At 38.0% G+C, this 19,798-nt stretch overlaps 3 protein-coding genes across 8 annotated transcripts; 2 read left to right on the forward strand and 1 right to left on the reverse strand.

The window, feature by feature from the left end:
• The first annotated feature begins 1,615 nt into the window (after nucleotides 1–1,615).
• On the forward strand, nucleotides 1,616–8,785 carry LOC126795316 (transcription initiation factor TFIID subunit 4b). 6 transcript variants are annotated; one of them, XM_050522154.1, is made up of 15 exons: nucleotides 1,616–1,884; nucleotides 2,053–2,214; nucleotides 2,303–2,408; nucleotides 3,798–4,333; nucleotides 4,419–4,514; nucleotides 4,591–5,580; nucleotides 6,077–6,201; nucleotides 6,298–6,388; nucleotides 6,498–6,633; nucleotides 6,741–6,799; nucleotides 6,885–6,941; nucleotides 7,023–7,163; nucleotides 7,300–7,359; nucleotides 7,440–7,704; nucleotides 8,596–8,785. In XM_050522154.1, exons 2-15 carry the CDS (start codon nucleotides 2,173–2,175, stop codon nucleotides 8,766–8,768), a joined length of 2,877 nt encoding a protein of 958 aa, XP_050378111.1. In that variant the 5' UTR covers nucleotides 1,616–1,884; nucleotides 2,053–2,172; the 3' UTR covers nucleotides 8,769–8,785. The 6 variants fall into 6 exon arrangements, with proteins under 6 accessions (XP_050378111.1, XP_050378112.1, XP_050378113.1 ...); XM_050522155.1 differs by having other exon boundaries at nucleotides 6,744–6,799; XM_050522156.1 differs by having other exon boundaries at nucleotides 4,594–5,580.
• Nucleotides 8,786–11,457: 2,672 nt separating this feature from the next.
• On the forward strand, nucleotides 11,458–16,409 carry LOC126795319 (protein S-acyltransferase 21). The gene is made up of 10 exons (XM_050522163.1): nucleotides 11,458–11,821; nucleotides 12,415–12,528; nucleotides 12,621–12,741; nucleotides 13,302–13,483; nucleotides 13,760–13,828; nucleotides 14,033–14,104; nucleotides 14,204–14,332; nucleotides 14,436–14,516; nucleotides 14,592–14,798; nucleotides 15,250–16,409. Exons 1-10 carry the CDS (start codon nucleotides 11,777–11,779, stop codon nucleotides 16,057–16,059), a joined length of 1,830 nt encoding a protein of 609 aa, XP_050378120.1. The 5' UTR covers nucleotides 11,458–11,776; the 3' UTR covers nucleotides 16,060–16,409.
• A 706-nt stretch (nucleotides 16,410–17,115) lies between these two features.
• Nucleotides 17,116–19,489, reverse strand: LOC126795322 (uncharacterized). The gene is made up of 3 exons (XM_050522167.1): nucleotides 19,239–19,489; nucleotides 17,714–17,828; nucleotides 17,116–17,331 (listed from the first exon to the last, which is right to left on the reverse strand). The coding sequence occupies exons 1-3, from the start codon at nucleotides 19,470–19,472 to the stop codon at nucleotides 17,258–17,260; spliced, it is 423 nt and encodes a 140-aa protein (XP_050378124.1). The 5' UTR covers nucleotides 19,473–19,489; the 3' UTR covers nucleotides 17,116–17,257.
• Between the last annotated feature and the right edge of the window lie 309 nt (nucleotides 19,490–19,798).

The following is a 19,798-nucleotide window of genomic DNA, read 5'->3' on the forward strand; positions in this document are numbered from 1 at the left end:
AGAGTAGACGGGTTGGTCGTCGCAGCTCTCAACTTGCCGAGAAGGAAGAAAACGATGGTGGAGGTACGACGGTGATGAAACCCAGAAAATGAAGAGACTAAATTAGCTTCAAATCAATGAAACCAAAGGTAGAATGGATTGGGTTTACAAGATAAAGACTTGACTCACCAAGAAGGAAGCTGGAAAGCTCGCCAGAACGTTGAAGCCTCGCCGGAAAATCCAAAGGCATCTCACTGCCTCTGATTCGATTTCACCGAATACGATGGTGAAAAGATGATCGAGGTACATGGTTGTGAAGGGTAAGAAGAGGCGGTCAAGATGGTGGCGGTGCATGCCCCAGTCTCGCCTGAACAATGACGGTCAATTAAGGTGAAGTTTTTTTTTTTTTTTTGCGGTGGTTTGGTGGAGGAAGAAGAAACATGAGAAAAAGAAGGAAGAGAAATGAGGGAGAAGAAGAAGACGCGAGGAAGAAAAGAAAAAGGGAGAGAGAGAGAGAGTTGGGCTCGGACCTTGGGCCCGGGGTCAAAAAGAAAACTGGGCTCAGAAATAAGAGGTCCAACAATTTTAAAACCCAATAGAAAAATATTTTAAAACAAAATACAACTTTAGAAATTTGTAAAAACAAAATGAGCGTCAAAAAAATATTATAGGAACACTTTCGTGCTCTTGGCGACATGTAGTCTAATAACGACATATTAAACTACGTTTTCGACACTTAACATAAATATCGATTAATTATTCCTAATGTGCCGGTAATCGATATTAGAAATCTCAAGTATTACATCTCTTGTTTGACAACTATAAATTGGAAATTCTAAATTTCGGTGGAAAATTAAAGGAAGGAATTCATTGTTTGAATTCCCCACAAAATATGTGTCATTTGTAAATTCATTTGTACTGTTCAATTATCTTTCCAAAAAAAAAGTATTTTTTAATATTTTATCTCTTTAATTTATTTCAAACTTTCTTAATCTATCACAAAGTTCAAATTCCACATAAATATAACCAAATAGTAGAATTCACAATTAACGGATTTTATATTGATGGATTCTAAGATGCTATCATTTATAAACTCTTTATATTTTATAATTTTTTCATCCAAACGCGCTGTAGCAGAGCACGTGATAATTTTTTAGCGTAGGTTATAACCATATAACTTTCTTGTATGTGTTCGATCTGCATAATTGAAGACCAAATATTAGCTTAACTGGACAACATTATTTTAGTTCTAGTTTGTTCTTCTTCTATCAATCCAATTTTGTAAAATTTTACACGAAAAATCAATTGTGGCTAGTTAGACAAAAATATATTTCACTAAATATAAAAAATAAAAATAAAATATTCTATCAATAAAACAAGGGAATTCCAACGGTTAAAGTTTTGAATTATAAAAAAAACCCATAATTTATTAACTTTCACAAAACTGAACCAAATGTATAAATAATATTATTGTAATTATGAGACAAAACTAAAAATAAAACTTTTCAAAAATTTTTGGGAGATTTTGCACTCGTGCAGACTAGTAAAAAAGAAAATCAAAACTATTTTATATTGTTTTGTGTTTGTCCGAGTTTAAATTCATCTCGTTTCTTTGTTTCTGCCTTCTGGGCAAAACTGGACTCCCTTCTTTTTCACCTCCTCGTCGTCCCTCACCCTGAAGGCCGCCCTTTACCCCGTCGGAATCCTATTTCCCCTCAGTAAACGACACAAGCCTTTTCGTCGTTGAATCAACCTGAAAATCCCCCATAACCCCATTCCTCCCTAGAATCACTGATCCCATCTTCATATTCTGTTCCCACTTTCAATACCTCCATTATTTATACATCAAGCTTCAACCTTTAAGCTTCAGAATCATCCCCACTTGCTTCAATTCGACTCATTCAGGTCTCCCCTATCTTTTAATTCCATTTTTTTCTGTAATCTGAGTGTAATTTGTTTAAAGTTTTCATCTTTACTGCTAATTCACACTGAATAACTCATCAAGATAGTTAATTGCTTTATTGAATCAAACTGCTAGGTGACCCTAATTTAGTTCAGCTTTCGATTATTTAGGGCATGATTTATTAGCTTTGGAGTGGCGAGTGGGCAATATAGAGGTGGAAGGAACCCTAAATTAAGCGGTGGGATCACCGGCTTGGTCTGTTGTAGTAAAAGGGTATACATTGCCTCATTATGGACCCGTCGATGATGAAGAAGCTCCTCGAGGACGACGAGGTGTTCTATCTGTGTGTTACTGTGTTATGGTCACAAATGTAGGTTTTGGGGTGCATTTGATGCTAACTGTTTTTGTTTTTGTGTGAAGGATGAGACAATGCATTCGGGGGCGGATGTGGAGGCCTTTCAGGCGGCATTGAATAGGGACATTGAAGGAGATTTGGCTGCTTTGCAGCCGTCTGATTCAGAGTCTGGTAATTTTTTTTTGAAGCGAATCTTGAATCATGAAGTATATTTATGTTAATAGTAATCTACTTTGGAGTTTGGTTAGATATCTGAGAGAAGGAGTGGTTTGTATGGAAGTTGATTTCTAAGAATTTGTCATCATCTTGTTTTATTTATGGTATATAACATCTTGGGTGTGTTGGAATGGATTTATTTTTATATTGTTTATCCTCGAAGGATACATTATTCATTTCAGTTTACTCTTGAAAGATGTGTAAGGTATATGAGTTAATTGTCTTTTGACATTTGGGACTGGGAATGCATCACAAGCAACACATTTGTTCCAGGATAATGGTAATGAAATTTTCGTTGGAGAGAGAATCTTTGTGGGTACATGAAAATGATTGAAATCACAGGGGTTCAAGTTGGAACCTTTGATAGGACATAGCAGCTGGCCCTAACTGTATTCCCGATTTTACCAATCAGTTGTTTAAAGCAATGTTTTCCTATGCTCTTCAGATTTAGCAGATTTTAAGTTGCAACATTAAACAAATTTAGCTAGTGAGCTGTCTTATCCTATATGCTGGGACTTGGGTTAAAGAAAAAAGAATCTAAACTATGGGAGACAGAAGAGGTACCTTCAATCATGGAATTCATAGATGGAGTCAACTTGGTGAAGGGGAGAGCGAAATTTAGATGCTAGAAGATGAAAGCTAGAGTGTTTTGAGGATTCTCACGGATGTCTTTTCAGCCACTACTGCACATACAAATTAATGGCAGTGCTTGTTAAAGGTGAAAACCGAATAAACTCCTTGTGAGTAGACTTTAAGGAGAGAAATCTAATCACGTTTTCTTGCATTGTGTATTGTCATCAAATTTATCACAGGGATTTTTAGAGGATAGGTTGAGCTGGGCATCTCTAGCAGAATAGTTTGTTCAGTTATGCGAAATTTGTACTTTGTCAAAGGGAAAAAGGCTAGAGCTCTTGGCATTGCAGTGGCTGTATTTTGGGTGATTTGGAAGGGAAGGTAATAATTGAACTTCAAAGATTAAAATGGTGTGGGGTGGAGGACCTCTTTGAAAATTCATTTCTTGTCTGCCTTGTTGGCTTCAGTTTTGATTAAAATCTCTTTTTTTTATAAAGGGTTTTGGTTGGGTTAAAAAACTATAGTCTCCCTCTTTCTACGCTCGAAGGCTCAGTGGTTGAGTCATGTTGTTAGCTATAGATTTTGTAGTCTTATTGTCCAGGGCTGATCTTTCTTTTCCGTTCAGTTATTTTCTTAGTAAAATATGTTTAGTATTGGAAAATTGTGTTATGCTTGCTTATGTTCATAACTAAAACGCCTCATTTAAAATACTATGATGGTTACGTTGCTTTATATATTTATAAATTTTATTTTTTGCATTATATGATGCAGCTGTTTTGTCTCAAGGAAGCAATAATACTTCCAGTCAATCGCTATCACAGTTGCATACTGCTAACCAGGATGAAAGTACTGTTGGTCAAATTCAACATGACCAAAATATTGCACAACAGAGAGAACTGCATTCATATGAAATGGAGTTAAAGCAACAACAATCCATTTCTGAGAATATGCCCCAACAGAATGATGCATCACAGGAGCTTAATCATTTTTCTTTGCCCCAGAAGCAACCCCACGGTGATCTTCAGCAAGGGCAAGCAGATCAAAAGCCTCTTCAGACTGGAATGTTGATGTCTGGAAAACATCCAGTCTCAACTCAGGAGCAGAACTTAACACCTAAACCAGAAAATGACTCTCAGTATGCAAAGCTTCAGAAGATGAGTAGTCAACAGGCAATGCCCGCTGAGCAGCCAAGCACCCCAATGAATCGCAGTAAACAAGTACCATTTGGTCTGTTACTACCTGTCTTATTACCCCAACTTGATAAAGACAGAGCCATGCAACTTCAAACTCTTTTTACTAAACTGAAGGTGGGTTCTACTGCAACTTGATTGTATAGTAGTTTTGCTTTTTGACAATTTTCCTTTTCTCTGAACTGTCTGCTGCTTATTTTAGAACAATGAAATCTCCAAAGATGCTTTTGTTCGACACATTAGAAGTGTTGTTGGGGACCAGATGCTAAAAATGGCAGTATACAAAGTACAGACACAGGTAAGAAATACAATTGTTGTTCTCTTCATTAATTAATATATATTGATAACATAGCTAACTGTAATCGTAAAATTAGCAGCCTGCTCTCAAACAACATTTAATGACTCAGGCCTCATCGCAACAGCAATCTCCTAGGATGCCATCTATTAATGCAGGTGCTACTCAGTTCACTGGTCCTCGTTCATTTGCAATTCAACAGAGAGGTGTGAACCCTTCCACAAACCCGTCACACATTCCCACAGTTCATATGCAGACTGATTCAAGCCATTCAGCCATTGAAAATAGTGCCAAAAAATTGCGGGAAGCAGAACGTCAGTCTGATCCTCATGGAATGCAAGTAAATCAGATGTCTGCTTCGAGCACAGGAGCTTCCAATCAAGAAAGGGAGCGGTCCTCAGTTCCTATGCAAGTACATAACAAGCAGCAGCAGCAGTTGCACTACCCACAATCATCCTTTGCCATGTATGGATCTACTGGCAGTAATTATCACCCATATCCAGAGACAAATGTCAATACAATGCCTCTCAAACAGCAACCTCATGACCCGCATTTGAGGCAAATTCCTCAACATCAAAGCATGGGTTCAGCTCAGTCAGGTGGAGGGGAAGCCCAGGGAACAAACATCATGAGTGTGCCTAAATCAGAGAGACAAAATTCTGTGAACGAGCCAAGCAGACAGCAGGGTGGATCTCTTCCTCACTTCACAAATAGTTCAACTTTACAACAAAATTCAGTTCCTTGGCAGTCTTCAAATAAAGAGCAGATTTCTGGTCCTATATCATCAATGGGTTATGTAAAACAGGAATCCATTGACCAGAGTGCTGAGCAGCAGCACAAGACCGGTCTATCTAATTCTCAGCGTTTGCCTTATGCTTCTTCTGTGCAACTTGAACATGGAAATGTGTCACCTGGAATTGCAGTGGATGAGTCTTTAGAGAAGCAGTCTTCAAGAATGAGATCTTCAAGCACAGGGCCATCTGGGAGCATCGTTGCTTCGTCATCTACAAGCACAGGCCCCGTCTTGAATCCTGTTTCTTCTACCACAACAACACATACTGATCCTAATGTAAAGTCATCTTCTCATCTCTCTTAAATTTCCAATTTTAGGTACTAGCGTGGAATATGTATGTTCCATTGGTGTGCTTTTTAAAATTTATCTACTTAAGTAATATAGCAGCTACCCAATGGTGGTAGAGTAAGAATATTTATAAAAAAAGTATTAAAGAAGAAGAGATATTCCTTTAGTAACTGTGTCCTGTTGTATGTTTTCATGTGGTCATGAATTGGGAGATGATTTGGATATGAGTTGGGGATTGGGCTGCAATTTTTGTAAAAATAGTGATAATATATTTGTTCCTCATCATATTTAACTTGTTTTATGATGATAGGCTTCAACTGTAAGAATACAATTTTTCTTGAGGGCCTGGTATCATGCTCTTCCAGTTTTTTTTTTCTGTATTTTTTACGCTGCAATATATTTGTTTGATTATACTCTGTCCTAATAAGAATATTTTTCAACACTACTCATAACTATTTTCTTCTCTAATTCTTCATTTTACCAGTTAGGCTCTAGGATACCTTCCGGAACTTCTCCTTCTGGTATTACTAATAGAATACCAGCAAAAAAAGCTTCTGTTGGCCAAAAGAAGCCTAATGAAGCACTTGGTTCGCCACCGCCGCCTTCAAGGTAAACTTAAGATTTTTTGTTATATACCCCAGTCTCTGGATGATTTAAAATCATGTCCTCCATATAACTTTTTGTTAAATTCATTACACATTGTAGCGGTAAGAAGCAAAAAGTATCCGGGGGTTTTTCAGATCAAAGCATTGAACAACTCAATGACGTCACAGCTGTTAGTGGAGTTAATCTGAGGGTACAGTATCTTATCATTTTTAATCCATTCTAATGCGTAATATCATCAGATTGAGTGACGTTAGCCATGTAATAAAGCTCAGAACCTTTTGACATTCTTGATGATATAGGAAGAGGAGGAGCAGCTGTTTTCTGGGCCCAAAGACGACACTCGAGCTTCAGAAGCATCTCGAAGAGTTGTGCAAGAAGAAGAAGAAAGGTTGATTTTGCAGAAGCATCCCTTGCAGAAAAAATTGGCAGAAATCAGTTAATAATATTTTATATCTTTCTCATTCATGTGTTCAAGTTGTTTTTGGCATGGAAGTAAATATCAGACACATGATGATGTATGGTGTTTTTACCTTTTTCCTTAGCAGTGTTCAGAAATGGTTTGAAAAGTATAAGCCATGATGTGGAACGATGCTTGTCTCTGGTGAGGGGCTACTTTTTTTATTTATATAATTTTGTTAATATAAAGTTGCATACTATCTTCTTACTGTAACGCACTTGAATTTCAGTGTGTGGAGGAAAGAATGAGGGGACTGATAAATAATTTGATAAGACTGTCAAAGCAGGTTTGCTTTAAATATCCCAGAAATAGTATCAAAATACTGAATTATATATGTTCCGACTTTGAGTGAATCTCCTTATGCTAGCGGGTTGATGCTGAGAAGCCAAAACACTACACAATAATTACATCGGATGTTCAGCAACAAATTATGATTCAGAACAAGAAAGCTAAGGAAGAATGGGAAAAGAAGCAGGCTGAGGCAGAAAAAGTCCGGAAGCTTAATGAAGTGAGTGTCCTTTTGTAGTCCAAATATTCAGTTATGCACTCATGGTAAATTACTAGTGGCTAAACATGTGCATATGCTCAGTTGCATAAACACTGATATTTTATGTTCATGTGCATTTAAATATGACTGCCTACAGCCTGAGACTATCAATGGAGTTGATGGTGATAAAGACGATGGTCGTTCAAAATCATTTAAGGTATGTGGATACTACTTAGCAATATGTTTTTATTCTTGAACGGAGGGAACAATTAATATTTTGAGTTTTTGGTTGTTCAGGTAAACAAAGAAGAAGATGACAAAATGCGGACAACAGCAGCAAATGTTGCAGCCCGCGCTGCTGTTGGAGGAGATGACATGCTGTCAAAATGGCAACTTATGGCTGAGCAAGCTCGCCAAAAACGTGAAGGTGGGAGTGATGTGGCATCTGGTTCCCAGCCAGGGAAAGATGTAAATCGCAAACCTACATCAGCAGCTGGAAGAATTATGAAGGACAATCCAGAAGGAGAAAAAAGAGGGGCTGCGGCTCCTGTTTCTGCAGCTGGTAAGTGTCATTAAGATTGCTGGTCAAATTCTTTATATCATTTCTGTACTGGCTAGTGTGGAGTAATTAAGTTATAGGAGTCTTGAAAACTTTTGGGTCAGGAGGAAGTGATGACTTTCGTGGTAGAGTTCATAGTGTATGTACTGGTATTCCATGAAAAGGAAATGCTTTCTAAAGTTGCTTTAATATTTTCCCATGGACTTTTGCCATTTAAGTTTCAGATTACAGGCACAGCATATTTTATTTATTTATTCGTATTAGTGGGGACAAGTTGTCCACCTTACTCTCTTTCATCATAACATCTATTTGTTTCTGTTTCGTCTCAGTGAGATTCAGTTTTGCAAAAATTTGCTATATGTACTAATTCTCAAATTCTGATATTTGACTGTTCTTAATTGAGACATCTTGTCCAATGTTCGTGGAGTTGAGTAGAAATGGTCTGATATGTTTTATGCATAAAGATTCTCACGTCTCGAGAGCTAAGCTATGAATATATACCTTAGATGGACGGGATACAGTTGGTCATCTTTAGCCTGGTTAAAACTTTTCACAATAGAGTCGTATCTTATTTGTCTGGGGTCTACAAGAGCCATACTGGATGCCAATTGTGTTGCACTTGTGTGGGATCAAAAATTTATTGGAATTCATTTTTTTGCCTTCCTAATTGTAATTTTTCATTTTTTTGTTTATTCTCCTTTTAGCAATCTTACACCCACATTCACAATTCATATTAGTCATTTTTCTACTTGCAATCATCTCATGCAACACTTTCATGGAGAAGTCTTGTTGAGTTAATTTTATTACTTTTGGTAGGAAGCTTATGCAAGAATCATTTGATTTCTTTCTCGAGTATTTGCTGCTTTGTTAATTGCAATTTGTTCTTTCCCACAGGGACTGTTAGAAAGTTTGGGAAAAATCAAGTTATGGTGCCTCAGATGAGGGTAGCTCGTAGTATATCTGTCAAGGATGTGATTTCTGTTCTGGAAAGGGAACCTCAAATGTCCAAGTCTCCTCTGATATATCGCTTGTATGAGAGAAACCAATCTGACTCTGCTGGTGAATAATCAAAAACTTTGAAACACTGCCTACGAGATCCTTAGAGAAGGTCTTTCGACCAACCTAGCCAATCTGACTGCTGTATATGGTTGGTTTGAGTTACTATTCTTCAGGTGGTTGTAATTATATTTATTTGGGTTGTGTACGTTTTTTTAATTTACAATCCTATTTTCAAAATAGCGTAGTAGCTAACCCTGAGGAGCAATAAAGTTCAGCCAGAAAAGGGTTGAACCACTGCATCCTTCAGTTCTAAGATTATGGTGATATCTGAATGTTTAAGTCTGATGGCGTTGTAAATTAGTTATATTGTATTGAATATAGAGGAATTTTGAGGCTGGAGAAAATGAATGTACGCCAGTGAAATTCTGTTCTGAAGGCTGGAATCCTTAACATATATACGTACGATGCATGTATAGGCCTTTAATCCTTCATCATCACGGATGAATTGCTGCCCATATTCAGCCTCAGATATCCAGTCTACAACCTTAACACGCAACTCTTCAATATCGACGAGAAGCCGTCGTCAGGCAACTCCGATGGGAAAGATCACCAACGTTTGCTGGTGTACCATGGCCTGAAACAGCCAGCAGCCCCGGTTTGTTGGCCGTGGGAGGCCAAGCGTCTGTCACTTTCCAAAACTGCAAAACGTACCAAGTTTTCTATTCCTATAAATGGGAATCATGACAATGATTAAGGCAACACACACCGAAGATGTTCAAAAATTATTCATGTTTTTTTTTATATGAAATCAACGTCGGTATCTTCAAAGGCTTTTTAGGTCCAAAAACTAATCCGTCTTAAAGATTTATGTCAAAACGGTTCCTCCCCTTACCACCAAGAATAATGGATTTAAACTTAAAACTCCAACTAGCATCGGAGGGATTCGAACATAGATATGAGGGATCTCATACTCACACCAAGACTCTAAGCAACTCGACCACATGTGATGGTTTCATGCATGCTTTCATATTTAAGTTGGCGCATAGTTAGATCAGGGGAGTCAGATTACTAGTAAAATTTTAAGTAACTTTGGATCATATGAAACAAATTAATATCCACTAGTGTATAAAAGATTATATACAGCATATCATTATCAAAGCATTGGCAATAGAAAACACGAGCTTTTAGGCAAAACCCCAAACATGCTGTTGAACAAAACAGTAGATCCAGTGCTTATATAGTTTAATGCTATATAAGTATATATTGATGCAGCTCACTTGGCCAAAGTATCTAGCCAAGTCAAACTGCTCATTTGTATAATTGTTTGGATCATCATTAACTATTAAATCCCATTCGTTGCTTTGTTATAATGATGATAATTTAAAGAAGCCAACTTCTTTTTTGGCCAAAGGAAGTGTTTGTCCTTGGAATAGATTGTTCTAATAAAATGGTAATCATTGAGATTCTTAGTCTCACTGCTTTCAGAGACTTCTCAAATCTTCCATATGTTTGTTTGATAATTAAGCAGACTCTTAACCTCTTAGGACATACCACATTATGATCAATCATCTTCATAAGTTCAATCCAAAATGATTTGAGGATCAAAATTCACAGTAAGTGTGAAACCACTTCTTTTACCGCAGTAAGAAGGAAGTAATGTAGAGCGTTTACCTTAACGCCAAATGACTGCTCTATCGAGTCCATTCCATTCTGTTATTTTTCTTTGGCTAAGCGATTACCTCCATATTTGGTAAAAGATAATGACTACTCACTAGTAAGCAAAAAGTAGCAAAATTTTTGGTACGTGGACCATACCAAGATCGTTTGATTTTGACTGTTGAACATAGTGAGTAGCAAAATGTACCATCACTATTTTGTGAAATTTTGCCCTTGAGACTTTACGGATAAGTTTTTACCACCATAATCACTCTCATTTAGATAACTGATGCACGAAAAGGTTCTTCTACAATTGGTACAAACCACACAAGACTGATTCTTTCGAATGATAATAGGAATACAACTAACTTATTTAATTACAAAAAAGTAGGTAAATCATTATACGCCAAAAGAAGATCGATATTCACAAATCATGAGTTTATTAATTCGATAATTTTTAATGATAAAAAGAACGCAATGAACAACGAAACTTCTACATTGAAATGAAAATATTAGAGCAATACTGTCTAGGGCGATTGCTCTTGTTTGTTACTTTCCAACCTTCAAGTATGACTGAACACATAAATTATACGAAGTTATTGAATATGTAAATATCACTATCATCCAGAATGTCAAGCATAATATCGTTACGGACAAGCCCTCTTTTAAGACGTATAAACTAGCTAAACAACAGTGTTTAGGACTTTAGGCCGACTCGTGTTGTTTATTACTTCCGAACCAGGTGAACATCGCCGGCTCACTGCTCATTGAGGATGTAAAATAAGAGGGTAAATTCCGCGGAGAAATTTTTCATTATAAGGTAAGTTATATGGGTCAGAGTAATATTTGGTTCAATTTAATCCTATAAATAAACAAATGTAATGGAGGGAGGAGAAAGGGTCACCACTTTGATGGCAGAGCAGTCAGAGCACTAGTGCTTAATTTGGTCTCGCCGGCACAAACAGTCTCCTCAGAGTAACTACCCACTTCTCCATCTCTACTTCAGTCTCTCTCTCTGTTTCTGTGTCCTTTTACTCCTTAAAAACCAAAGACCACACTAAACTACATAGAAGACAACTTCTTTCTTTCTTCTTCTTCCCTTCTTCTTCTCTGACTTCATCTGATCTCAACTCCTTCCACAAGCACTTGAATCCAAAATCAGACCAAATGGGTTGCCTCGAAACCCGTTTCTGCCATCGGGTCTGCATTGAAATCTTAAAACAGAGACCACATATTTGTTATTTTAGCATTGGATTGTCTTATTTGTCTACTGTGGTCTGAACCAAGAAACGCTAATGCGGACGCATCTTTGAACCAGTCCTTCTCAGAATCTGGTTAAGATTTGTGTCCATGGCGGTTTTCGTTGGTTTTAGAAGGTAGTATTGACCCTCTTTGAATTTGAAGGAGTCTGTTCTTGGTCATGGCTCGTCGTCATGGATGGGAACTCCCTGCTCACACTTTTCAGGTCCTTATATATTGGCTCTTTTAATCTTGTGTATATACTTGTGTGCTCTTTGTGTTTCTGTATTTTGGTGGCCATGATTACTAAATCATTGTTTGTCAATATGTGTTTAGGCCTCTAATTCTTTTGCTTTTGGTCCCTCTGTCTCCCACAATCACTTTTGCAATAGTTGGAAGAACTTGCACTATGTTGGATTGGAATAACTTGCACACCCCAATTGCATTATATTTTGCATCCATCAGAATAAAGGAGCAACTAACATTGCTTGTTTTCATCCCATTGTATTTCTGATCTTGGCTTATGGATGTTCATAAAAAACAAGCCAAGTATGTGACTTTTGGAGGATTGGAGTTTAGCTTGAACTTGAAAATAAACACTGATAAATGGAATAGGGGGACTATATAAGCCTCACTTATAAGTCAAGGATTGTGGTGTATTTAGTAGATAAGCTAAACTGATTTGAACTGAGTGGTTTGTAGTACAGCAAATTATTACTATGGCTTGTTAGGTCCATGTTTTCCAAGATCTGAGAGCCTGTTTGACGGTATCTTGCATTCCTGAAAAGTCACCTTTATTTTTCTTTCTAATGTGCACAGGTTGTGGCTATAACCGTTTTCTTCTTGTTAACGGTTGCATATTATGCCTTCTTCGCTCCCTTTCTTGGAAATGAAATTTATGAGTACGTGGCAATTGGTGTATATTCTGCGTTGGTGAGCTAAACAGTGCCTTAAATTCTTACAGTCCATCAGTCAGCTACTCAGCTCTTCTTAGTAATGTCTAATATCATATTTTTGATTTTCAGGTGCTTTCTGTATTCATACTTTATGTTCGGTGTACAGCAATTGATCCTGCTGATCCTGGAATACTACTTGAAGCGGACAAGTCATTTTCCGGGAAAGAAAACAATAACACAGATAATCATGGTTAGTGTATGAAATTGAATTTATATATCTAAAGCATGCACGTAAGTACACATTGGAGCCAAAAACAGGCTTGTGATCAGACACCGAATTAAAGGTTCATGTAATTGGTACAATATTGTTATTTAAAGGAGATTGGATATCTAAAAGATGACAATGTAATCACCCTTGCTGGTGGAAAATAGCATTTCATGGTTTATTTACTGTACAAATAAATACATAATATTCCACCCATGTGAATTATAGATTTCTTTTTGGTATGATCAATCAGATTGGCTCTCATTTGTTCACCTACCTGAGTAATAAAAATAATTTCAACCGGAATAAAAAGACTAATTAAGAAAGGGAATGCTTGCTTAAGCAAAGCTTCAGAAATCTATTAGAGAACCATCCACAGTGAGTTTAGAAGTACCATAACAGGATGAGTCCAAGTTGAGAGAACTTGACTGCCAATAGGATACTCATTCCATAAGTATTCACTGCAGCATAAGCTGTAAATGTTAGCAACTCTTCATGCCTTTGTTCTCTGAAATTTGTGATCGTACCTTATGTGTTTTTTTTAGGGAACATGTCATTCAGTAATAGAGGAAAAGTGGACAGCCATAATTCAAGTTGGTGCTCACAATTTGGAGGTTTCTTTTGTGGATGTTTTGTAAGAGAAGATTGCCGCAAACGTGAAGATCTCTTGCAATTACAGCAAGAATCTGGAGAGGATCCTCTCTTCTGTACTCTGTGCAAAGCTGAGGTACAAGAGTTCTCGTGAAGTTCACATTACCTATTTTCTTTAGAGTGCACTGGGATGTATACCTTGACAGATGTGCTACTCACAAGAGTAATTCAGTGGGCGTTAATACTATTATTTAGTTGTGGGCAAGGTTCAAGTTTTATGCTGCTGAAAGATTTCTGGAATTCTTGCCTAATTTCATGTTACAGATTACTAATGTCACCATAGTTTCTAGACTAAAACACAGAGGGGATTTATCATTACCAGGTCACCTGATGCTTTTATGTTCTCATGTAGGTTGGCAAGTTCAGCAAACATTGTAGAAGCTGTGATAAATGTGTTGATGGATTTGATCATCATTGTCGGGTAATTTCTAGACCTCCAATTATATAATAATCTCTGTCTCTTCATGGCCTCTTCTGTCATACTCGGGCCATTACTGACTGTTTCTGGTCTTCCTGTGTCTTCACTTATCATAGTGCTCAGTTGCATTCTCAGTAACTTGTCCCTTTATTGGAAGAACACATTACTTTTGTTTTATTGCTAACAGCACCAATGTTGTTCCTGTAGTGGCTAAATAATTGTGTGGGGAGGAAAAATTATATCACCTTCGTGTCTCTTATGGCCGTGAGCCTTGTTTGGGTAAGATCTTCAATATCAGCTTTTTAAAAATAGTTCCAAGTCTCTATACCCAAACAAATTATTCTCTCATATTTCTGATGTATGTGGATATATGCGCAGCTTATTGTTGAATGCGGTGTTGGCATTGCTGTCCTTGTTCGGTGCTTTGCTGATAAAAACAGTATGAAAAGGCAGATAGCCGATAGACTTGGAGCTGGTTTCTCTCAGCCCCCTTTTGCCACCGTGGTGGTACATTTTCTGCGTTGTGTCTTTGGCTTGTTTACTTTTTACTCTCAAACACTCTAGATTTCAGGGGCTATGTCAATCTTTAAATCCTTTATGATGTTTGCAGGCCTTATGTACTGCTATTTCCTTCCTTGCCATATATCCTTTGGCAGAGCTGTTCTTTTTCCACATAATTTTGATTCGAAAGGTAGGGTCACTCTCTCAAACATTTCAGTTCACCAGTGATACTGCACTAAAAATTACAACTAGTGTATCCGTGCAGGGTATTACAACCTATGAGTATGTTATTGCCATGAGAACACAAAGTGAACCTCCTGGACCATCTGTGGACGGTGGCGATCAGCAGAGTATGGCATCTTCACCAACAAGTTCGGCTGTGACTGCCTTGAGTGGAAGGAGCTCTCTTGGAATGAATTTGCCATATAAAGGTGCTTGGTGCACCCCTCCATGGATCTTTGTGGATCACCAGGTAGTACTACTTTTTCATAGGAAAGAAACTTTCACTAGAAGGAACATGGGATACAATAGAAAACAATTTGGTAGGCAAGATATCCCCTAGAAAAGTGGGAGAACTCTATAGGATTGAACAATAAACCAGGAACACCAGGTACTACCATACATATTATTTATGATGTATATAGGGATCTTATCTCGATCTACTGCAGTTGCATAAGAAATTTAGAAACTCGGTTAAACAAAAGGCATCCATTTTATCCCTTAGAAAATGAATTTTGAAATACCACCCCCCACTGAGAGTATAACTGATTTGATGATTATTGTTTATGAACAACAGACAGATTCTTCTGTGTGGTGACTAATGATTTTGTTAGACATTGGTTATAAGCACAGCAATGGGATTATGCCCCAAGTTCCTTATAACCCTAATAAGATCTAACTTGATTGTTTTGTGGGTCCTCTAGATGCAGGATGAAATTATTCCACATTTGGAGCCAGGACGTGTACCATCAACACTGGATCCAGATGAAGTACAGCAGCCTGATAAGGCAAAAAAATTACCCCAACGTCCAGTACGAATAAGTGCATGGAAGCTTGCTAAACTAGATGCTAATGAGGCAACCAAAGCAGGTGCGAAAGCTAGAGCCTCATCATCTGTGCTTCGTCCAATTAGTTCTCAACATCATCCGTATGACGCTGACTATGTATTGAGCAGTAATGTGAGTGGAAGAAGTAGTCGAACTAGTACTGATCATGGGTTTAGCAACAAAAACACCAGAGCTGGGACATCAAACTTATCTCCTCTGAGCTCATACCCACCCAGTTGTGCTAGCAGAGAAGATGTTGAAATTGGACGTTACACTGGTAGTAACTTGAGCAGTCCTCATGTCTCTAGTCTTGCGCCTTCTCCTCTTGAGCAGAAAGCTCCAAACATGGATCAGTTCAATCCCATTTATCAGTCATCATTCAATGAATCTCCATTCTCAGAAAAACAAAGTGAACGGAATGTAACTGTAGGACAGATGCGTACAGAAAAAGGTGACTCACGCCTTCAGCAGGGAAATAAGAGATCCTCAGTTTTTTGGGATCAAGAAGCGGGACGTTTTGTCTCATCTTCGAGATCTACTGGTTCCTCCTCAGGAGCAGAGCTGTTGTACACGGGTCAATCCATATTTTTCGGAGGACCTGTTCTCAATGAGATACCGGCTAGAGGGACAAGGACCACTGGTTCACTGGTTTCTGACCATGACAGGTTCTACTTACCAACAGGGTAGATCACAGAGAGGTGGCCAGCTTCCCGTGTTTGTTCCAAGCGATTCAGAGAAAAACCAGTTTTCTTCTAGATTGATTTGAGTATCTAATTAGAAACACCGAACAACTTTCTTCATATAGAATTTGAGCCAGGATGTTTCTTCCGGCCAGTTTGACATCGCTTACATTGCATGCAGAGTTTGCATCATATTTTACTTTACTAACCCAATACATAGTGCAATGCTGGTATCATAATGTTGTTCCTCTACCACCTCCATTTTTATTACACTTGAAACTTGTAAGATTCACTGGTGACATGAGTGTGACCGTCGATGAAGGACTTGGCAATACATATGGCCAACCTTTCAGTTAACTGGTCTGCTAAAAGCCTAGAATTAAATCAAAGTGTATCACATTCAAGAACATTGAGAACAATAAACTTTAATTATCAGCCTGAACGTGTAAACTAGTTGTATCGTGTTCCAATGGTAAGCAGATGCTCAAAATTGTAGTCTTCAGCCTTCACTACATCCCAGACTGCTACATGTACCTAACATAGCTATTGCTCATTCATAGTAAAATTAATTAGACATCTCTTGGGATTTTTTTTCCTATTATTTTCTTCATCGGTTAAGTTTCAACATCTAGGTACACCAGGATCAAGAAAAGCAGAACTGAATGCGAGTGAAAAATTCAAGCTGCCAGAGACGTAGTATGAAAGCCAGGAGAGTATTAAAGAGCAGATGTCTTTTCCGTCACCGTCCACGATTCATGGCCGCAGGTGCCTTGCCGTCACTATAACCTACCAGGCAATACCTTGTGGTTGTAAATGAAGATGAAACCAGATTTTGAAGCATTTCTGGCACAAACTGGCTTTTACAAAAATAAGAAACCACCCCCCCCTTTTCACCCTTTTAAGTCTTGTACTATTCTGTTCAAGTGTGCTCCGTTGGTGTCCTAATCAATCATTTCGAGCTCAAACCCAATTCACTAACCAAATTGTGCCCAACTATAAACACTACCAGGATATTTTGCTGCTGAGTAATCCAGTGATTGTTACCCGTGTGGCATTAATGCTCTAGATAACAAGTGTAGAATAAATTTGCCACGTAAATTCCACGATTCAATTTCTGATCATGATGCGACAATGCACTATCAAGTACAGAACAACCAAAACTAAGGGAAGTTAAAACAAGAATTGAATGTTTACACCATTCTAGATCACCGCACACGACGCGCTTTTTCCTCTTGTCCTATACCGAGTGACTTCTGGACATTTGCAACGCCCTCCGGATCTGCATACAAAAAGGTATACATTAAGCAGATTCCTACATCATGAAGATAACAAGGTATACATTAATCAATTATCCACATGAAAGAGTGAAGTACCACTGTACCAGTGCTATGGCTATACAACCTGTAAAAGTAACAGATATTTTGGCCGGAATATTAATAAACTAGTTCTTGTATAAGAAAAAGATAAGTAGTTGTATAGTGTGCTAATGAGAAGACGACCATATATAACTGAAGGAGCATTGTGAGCTACAGCCTAGATATATACTAGTAGATTACTATTGCTATTGTTCATCCACAGCAAAAATTAGGATTATTTTCTTTTACCATAAGTCATGTTTCAGTATCTTGGGGCCCATGAATACAGTAAGCAGATTAACTTACCAAAAAACTGGGTGAAAATGCGAGTGAAGAAGTTCAAGTTGCGGGAGACATTGTAAGCCATCATCGGTGGAAGAGGTTTCACGATAGTATCAACGCTAAAAACTCGTTGAAGAAACTGCCAATCGAGATGCCATATATGGTGTTAGATTTATTATACAAAGATATGATATGATCACGGGCACTAAATGCCACTAAGGATAAACACAGCGGGAAGAAAGTTGTAAAAGTCACGTAACTTTTAGCACAACTGGGCAATTCAACTTGCACCCACCATCTTCTATATTACTATAACATTTGTAAAACAATATCAGTATGAACTAATGCTTCAGTATATGCAAGATGATACGCTTGGCAAGCTGCTGTAAGTTTTCGATGATATTTATAATAAAGTACCAGTCAAATTCATGATGTAATCTTTATTTATTTTTGAAAAGGCAAGATGACAAATTAATCACAGAATACATTTAGTCTTAAACGGGCAGTGTTTCGAGAACTGCACTTTACAGACCTAAAAGTAGGGTGAACTATGAAATTTAGAGCGTCAGAATCACTCCCAACTTTTAGAACTACTCAACTTGATATCATTACTTCCTATAGCATATAAAGTTCACAACTAGAAAATTGTTAATACCATTGCAAAGAATGATTCTCACTCCCAAAAACTATCATTAGACAAGTAGAGATAGCTGACTAAGTTTCTAATACCAAGACTGGTCTGTATATCAAACAGTTTAAAAAAACAAACACATAAAAGCAGTGTGCAATAGTGCACAGACCAAAATTTGACAGTTGCGGTATTCCCTCATCTATTCCTGCAGTAACACAGGCATCATAATTTTGAGAGTCTTGCAAAAGCTAAGATGGACCGGCGTCAATTTATGCACTCTCCTAAGCCTCTCACATCACTTCTGTCAAAAAGATATCTCAAGTATATCAAAGACACAGTAAAATGGGACGGTATTCACTAAAGGATATCTCATTCTAAACAGCCCCAAACAGAAAGACATTCTACGCGTTGGAAATTGCATTTCTCTGACTCCTCCCCACCCTTGGGGAAATAAAAACTATTAAGACTACGTCTTCCAGTAAGACAACATTCAGCAAAAAAATCTTATTTGTTTTTCATAATCCACCAGCAGCCTTGTGATGTCAAATACAATATTTCAGTCATTTCACGATCTCCTCACACAAAGACCAAACAAGTGAAATTCGATTACAACATTCCGAAGAAATCGGTCTTTCTTAAAGCTAATTCGGCCTCTACATTTACAAAAATGTTCTCAGAGCCTCGAAATCACACGAAACACTCCTAAATTTCCTTTTGCTCTAGTTTGGTTCAGAGTTGAAACAACAATATAGTTTCACTATACACATAGAACTTGTAATTCAACGGTAATTTCCTCTTTACTCCTTGAAAATTACTACAATTCTTCAGTCACGAGCACAATGAACAGCCCTAACATACATTCAATCAGTAAATTGGGAACAATTGAGAGCAAAAAATGAAGAGAACGAAGATTTTGACCTGATAGTTACGGTGGAAGCTGTAACGGAGCTCGGCGTCGATCTCAGTGAGAGAGTCGTCGGCGTCTGATTCCTGAGCACGGCGCTTGCTTTTCTTGCTAGGGACGTGCATGGTGGACTCCGCCCCCGCCTGCTGCCGCGTCACCTTCATCTTCGCGTCCGCGAACTCCTCTTCCTCCGCAACCCTCCACGGCGCTGACGCCATCAACTCCTTCTTCGACTTCGACTTTGACATCTCTCTCTCTCTCTCTCTCTCTCTGAACCAACAAGAATGAAGAGGAAGAAGAAAGAAGTGGAGGATTTTTATGTACTTTGGAGATAGGGATCCAGCAGCTAACGACGTCGTTTCACTAGGCACAGCAAACCCTACAATACGACGCGTCGTTTGTTGTCGGTAGTGGAGATTTTGAAGAAAAGGTGAGAGGGAGAGAGCTCCGCAGCCAAGGTCTGTGTCTTCGTCTTCTTCCCCGAAAACTAAAGCCCTAATTTCTAAATTAGACTGACTGGCGGGACCTTGGAATGAGGTGATGGAATTGAGGTTTTACTTTGGACCTTTTGGTT

Source organism: Argentina anserina, chromosome 5 (assembly GCF_933775445.1).
Source record: "Argentina anserina chromosome 5, drPotAnse1.1, whole genome shotgun sequence".
NCBI lineage: Eukaryota > Viridiplantae > Streptophyta > Magnoliopsida > Rosales > Rosaceae > Argentina > Argentina anserina.